Source organism: Trematomus bernacchii, unplaced genomic scaffold (assembly GCF_902827165.1).
Source record: "Trematomus bernacchii unplaced genomic scaffold, fTreBer1.1, whole genome shotgun sequence".
NCBI lineage: Eukaryota > Metazoa > Chordata > Actinopteri > Perciformes > Nototheniidae > Trematomus > Trematomus bernacchii.
The window spans coordinates 3483888-3490280 of NW_022987899.1; the positions used below are offsets into that span (position 1 = coordinate 3483888).

The 6393-nt window shown below is 38.9% G+C and overlaps 1 protein-coding gene across 3 annotated transcripts in view; it reads left to right on the plus strand.

Moving 5' to 3' along the window:
- The window catches only part of veph1 (ventricular zone expressed PH domain-containing 1), an 81174-nt gene extending 77073 nt beyond the window's left edge, over positions 1 to 4101 (plus strand). For all 3 annotated transcript variants that reach the window (XM_034114620.1, XM_034114621.1, XM_034114622.1), the window contains exons 14-15: positions 2534 to 2587; positions 3171 to 4101. In XM_034114620.1, coding sequence (XP_033970511.1) covers positions 2534 to 2587; positions 3171 to 3353 — 237 coding nt within the window. In that variant the 3' untranslated portion in view covers positions 3354 to 4101. The remainder of the gene's footprint in view (positions 1 to 2533; positions 2588 to 3170) is intronic.
- The last annotated feature ends 2292 nt before the right edge of the window (positions 4102 to 6393 follow it).

Here is a 6393-nt window from a genome sequence, read left to right on the forward strand (position 1 = left end):
TTGGTCCCACCTCTGTACATTAGTAGTTACTTTGCAGCTTCTTCTTATTAACAAAATATATATGTAATAATGATGTGCTGGGGGTGTCAAACTCAAATACACAGTGGGCCAAAATAAGAAAATCTGTACTAGTCGAGGGCCGGACTGGTTCAATGTTTATTGCAAAACTTATTGAAATGAATTTATTGCACATATTAAACCTGGAACTAACAAAGCTTAAATGATTGCCTATAAAAACAACAACATGAAACATTAAATAATCAGTTGCATTCATTTCTTATGGCTCGATCTGCAGCTTTTCCAGAGTCATTTCTTATGATTACATTTTTCCACAGACCAACAACAGCTTCAAAAAAACTATTTCCCTCAAAGAAAAAAACAAACATGCCCTGTTGTCGCAAGAAAAAAAGTGCAGAAGGAAACATGTAAACTCAGTGTGCTGCTCTGTGATGCTAGTTCAAGCCAGATACTTGGCATCTCATCTTGGGTGCAAGGTCATCAATGTTTTGAGCTGAGGAAATCCTCAAGATTGAGTGAAGGTGTGCGTGCAATATACCGGCGGGTCAGATCTAATAGTAATGAATAATTATCCTGCGAAATTAAATGTACCACGGGCCGGATTTGGCCCCCGGGCCTTGAGTTTGACACGTGTGTGTGTGCTAATGGATTAAGAAACTTGGCAGTATAAAAAGTGATTAAAAGCTCGATTCACCTATACTAGCTGCACATTTTAAATTATGTTGACATAAATGAATTACTAATTATAATCCATTTTTCGAGGGTGAAAAGAGGTGCTGCATCACAGGAAGTATGAGAAAAATATAGAGCTTTTTGAACATGAAAGCAAGGATACATGTCACAGCAGAGACACAAAATACAAATATGAACCTGAAGATGAGCAGAATGTGTCCTCTTTAAGTCAGCTCTCTTTGAGGGAAAATCTGAATTATAGGGGACATTTGACTGTGTGTTTATACTCTGGTTATTGTCCGTCTTCTCCAGGATGAAAACTCTTAATTATCATGACAATAATGTTCACAGATAACAGGAGCTTGGCTGTGGGTTTTTAGACATGTTTATACAATCAGCTTCCAAAAACAAGCGCTAGGCTCGACTTCAAAGAGGAATATCTGGAAACAGTGGGATATTCTCTAGTGGTTGAAATGGAGTAAGCTCTCTTTTTATTTTTTTCTCCCCTAACAATAGTCTTTGTGCTCCTATCCAGATGGTAATAGTTCCTCTCTTTCTGCAAATTGGAAAGTGTGTGTGTCTTTGTTCTCGGTGCGTCTCTGCCAGCATGTTCTGGAGGTGGTTGGTACGTTGTGAAATACCTTTTCCCAAATGGGGAGTGAGATTAAGAACAAAAACACGTTTTGTTTCCTCCAAATTGAATGATGGAGGAGCTTTGACACACTAAGAGGTTTGAAACAATGTGTCTTGTATCTCACTCTGGTTACTAAGTTAGTGCATTTATTTTACTTGGGCATTTACCAAGTGCAGCACATATTATTAAAACAAATTTAACTCAGTCTTTTTACATTGTAGCTCAGTATGATCCGTTGAAAACTGTATTTCTTCCTTGGGTGTGAATACAGTAAAAGAGAGAGGGAAAATAGGAATTATCATATCAAATCAAACTTTATTTATACAGCACTTTTCATACACAAAAAGTCAACAAAGTGCTTGCTTCACAATACAAAACAAAATAATACAACCCCTCCTTCCCAGTTTTGAATATATTGATGCAAAGATCTCCGCTATTCTGAGACCCTCACAGTATTTCAGTCCCTTTTCAAAACTCATCTCTTCTCCTCTTGTCTACTCATCATAGCCCCCCCCCCCCCCCCCCCATCAATCCATGCCGGTTGATCAAGTTTGATAGTCCTATACCCCCCACCCTAACCTTCCCTTATATTGTAAAGCGATTTCATTTCCTGCCCTGGCGAAGCAACAGAACAATAAAGTGCAATTGTTCATCCTGTGAATGGTTTGTTCTGAGTTAGTACTCACTGAAACAATACTGAGACAGTGTCAGGGCATTATGGCAACATGAAGTATTGATACATTTAAAATACACAAAGAGCTTTTATATGTGGCTGAAAATAAGCACTTGTTTTTTTCGCTAAATTAACATCACACTGCTAAAATCAACCAAATTAAGGACTATTTTCCCTACTTTATACACTACATTTAAGGGCAAAATATTATACTTTTTGACTTTAATATATTTATATCAAAGCTATAGTTTCTAGTTATTTAACCTACAGTATTTACATGATATTCTTCCACCTAAAAGATTAAAATGATGCACACATTATATAAAACTATACATTGATTTTTCCTTAATCAACACACAGTCGTTTTTCTGTATGCCCACAAACCAAAAATCCACAAACTATTCTCTTTATTACTAATATCCCTTTTGTCAAGCCTGCGTTATCTCCCACAGGTTGTACAGCTCCAGGTGCAAAAGAAAAATGAAAACGTATATGATATATTTGTTAACTTATCTCATGTTCTGTCTTCCCCGCAGAAAGATGAGCTGGACGACATGCCCATTGAGCTGAGCAAGGTGCAAAGTGTCAAGGTGAGGCGTGACGTTTTATATCATCATTCAAAAAAACTGCTCCTAAAATATTTGTATCTTCTCCAATGAACACGTTCGGGGTTTGCGGCTGTGGTTTAAACTCATGATATTTTTGAAAAGGAAACTTTGTTGAGCAATTTTTATCTATTAGTATTTATTTATTTACCAGGGACAGTTCCCAGTACTAGAAATCCCTCCCGATAAAGTTAACCATGACATGTTACGTTTTATTGTTCCTCTCCATAACAAAAGGGCATGTGTGTATTCAGACCTATTGTGTATGCGCATGTGTGTATTTGTGCTGTGTATAATAACAGAGTTAAAAACTGAATGACCCTTTGGGGATTAATAAAGGGTATTTTGTTTTTATTTCTCTTCATCTGATCATCTTAGAGTGTACTCTGTGTAAATTATCCTAAATCAGAGTTGATATGATTTAAGAAGGCAGATATCACCCCTAGATACTACAGTATATCAACTGTACAATTAATTCATGAATCATGGCTATATGAAGCCAAATCACATCAATCTTTAAATGACAGCGGTATCTCTCCACGGACGTTTGTCATCTCTTTCTCCACAGGTCGTAGCCAAGAAGCGACGTGATCGAGGTCTGCCGCGGGCCTTCGAGATCTTCACGGACAGTAAGACGTACGTGCTGAAAGCTCACGATGAGAAGCACGCCGAGGAGTGGCTGCAGTGCATCAACGTGGCCGTGGCTCAGGCCCGAGAGAGGGAGAACAGAGAGGCCACCACCTACCTGTGAGGGCCTCAGAAACACAGAGGTGGAGTGTGTCTGTGCACGCTGTTGGTAACATGACATACTTCTGCAAACAAAGATAACATTTTTCTTCATCTGTGCACAAAAAAAACCTATCGTCCACTGCCAGTAGCATTACTTTGGTGAAATCATTACATTACATGTCATTTGTTAGACGCTTTTATCCAAAGCGACTTACATACATTCAGTACTGTGGACAATCCCCACAGGAGCAATTTGGGGTGAAGTGTCTTGCCCAGGGACACAACGACATACTGAGTGCAGTGGGAGTCGAACCTGCTACCCCCTGATTCGAAGTCCAGCACTCTATCCACTTAGCCACAGCCGCCCTCTCTCAAATCTAATAATATTTGTATGCAGTGCTCTAAATAAACCAGCAATAAGAGACTTGGTGTGTATGAGGGATGTTACCATCACTTACTGTTACATCATGGACTCATCGGTGCATCTGTGGACCATCAAAAGTGTTAAAGACTCAAGTTATCCTCACCTGACTCGACCATACATGGACATGTCCTCGCTCGAGACACTGCTAAGAGCTTCAATGACTAAACAAACTGTGGACACTGTGGATTTCGGGGTTAATGAAGCATGATGATCGAGATGTATTTGAGGCCAGAGTGGTATTTAGCACACAAAAAACACACACTCTCGATAGAAGCACAGACCTCTTAAAGAGTTGAAGCAATAGTGTGTGTGTGTGTGTGTGTGTGTGTGTGTGTGTGTGTGTGTGTGTGTGTGTGTGTGTGTGTGTGTGTGTGTGTGTGTGTGTGTGTGTGTGTGTGTGTGTGTGTGTGTGTGTGTGTGTGTGTGTGTGTGTGTGTGTGTGTGTGTGTGTGTGTGTGTGTGTGTGTGTGTGTGTGTGTGTGTGTGTGTGTGTGTGTGTGTGATATAAATAGTGTTGGGAAACATGCTTATTCACTTTCTTGCCAACATACATGGTTAAAGTCAGAAGAGTGCTTAGATTGTAAACATAAATGTAGCTATGTTTAGCTTAGCTTAGCTTAGCATAACGGCTAGACACATTGGGGCACAGCTGGCTTGGCTTTGTCCAAAAGTAACAAAATCCTTATGAATCCAAAGACTTTTAAAGCTATTCAACACATTTTATTTCTATGTTTCATCTCTACAAAAACCATTACATGTTACTTGTTAGACGCTTTTATCCAAAGCGACTTACATACTCAATACTGTGGGCAATCTCCACAGGAGCAATTGCAAGGTGAAGTGTCTCAGGGACACAACGACATGCTGACTGCAGTGGGGTTTGAACCTGTGCTCCCCTGATCCGAACACCAGCGCACTATTTTTATGGTTTTATGCGCGGCCATGAGTGGGACTATTTCTTGGCAGTGACTAATTGTGACAACAGAAAAATGGCCGCACAAATAACCTATAGTCGAATTTGAAGTTCTTGAGCATTAAATAGAGTCAAGCTAGCGGTTTCGAGCCTTCATGCTAAGTTATGCTAACAGGCTTGCTAGCTATACATTTAGCGCACAGACGTGATAGTGATCTTGAACCAAAAAAAAAAACCTGAAATGTTGAACTATTCCTTTACTATATATACCTTTTTTAGTGAGATATGGATGTACTTATTCAAACCAGTGATTTGAAATAGTTTTTATGATGTATTTTTCTGATTTACACAGTATTTCATCACTAACAAAACCTTAAAGTCCGTAGATGAGAGCTATTTTTTGAGTTCTTCAAACGTCTGACATGTTTCCTTCATCATATAAGATTAACATTTAGACCCTGTTTTCTTTTTCTACTTAAACAAAGCCCCCTCAGAGTCATGTTATGGTCATATGGTCATATTTATATTCTTTCGCAACTTCAACACTGTATGGACCGAGTTATTTCTGGCCTTCTGAATCAGGAACATCTGCAACGCTTCACTCCGTGTTTACGAGGAGCAGCAACTGTTGCGTCATCGTGGACTTTAGACCACAGATTTCAAAGAAAACATTGAAGTAAATTAGTGGTTTCCTTGTGGATTTAGAAGCTGTTCTAGTTCAGTCACATTGATTTAATTTCAATTCAGGTTTAAACAGTAATTGACTGAAGGGGATATGTAGCAATCTGTTTCCTCATCTTTTTTAAAACGAGTACTTTGCAAATGTTAGAGTTTTACCCCAGTTTTTCCTCTGATTTGAGTGGACTAACACAGTCTCAGTTTTAACATCTTTTCCACCTGAAAACTGACATCCTGTAGCAGTACATACTGTTGAGCATTATTGTGTTACTACCAGGATGCAGATGGAAAGCAATCACAGTCAGTGGCTGCAAATCAATTATACTGTACGTCAGATTTAATTTGCGATCTGGATCCACATCCACATTAAATATAGTAAAATGAAATGTTCTAAATATATATAAAAGGTGGTCTTAATCTTGACTTGTGTAGCAGATAAGCACTTACTGTGTAGCTGTGTATGTTCAGTCATAACGCTGCCTTTTCCCACCGGGTCAGGTTACCTCTGTTTGTGCTTTCTGTCCCTTCCCCTCATCACACCGGAGCTAACATGCATCTGCTCTTATAATAGTATTTACACTACGCCTCTCCTTTGATTACATTTTGATGCCTGCCCTCATGGTCTTAGTGTTTAGACTCACTACACAGCTGGCTATGCACCACAACGTAAGAGTAAATAAATGTAACATCATTTTTAACACATTTTTTTTAGCTTTGTCTAGTGTTGTGACTACAGGGATGACATGTTGGTTAATCTACCACTTTTGGTCCTGACTGAAGTAGCTCAACATCTGTAGCATTAACATTTAATTTTGTAAGGCAACGGAAATCTATTTATATCACATATTTCAACAATGCAGTTGAAAGTGCTTTACAATTCATTAAGACATAGAACAGACAGTCATAGTCCCAATAGGATAATCCCTCTGACTTTTCATTTAGCGCAATGTTTTTGTCCACCACTAGTTATATGACCCTTACCTTCCCGTTAGCCTCAGCATTCCCTTGTATTTACGCCTAAATCTAACATTTCAGCATGTATAAAGA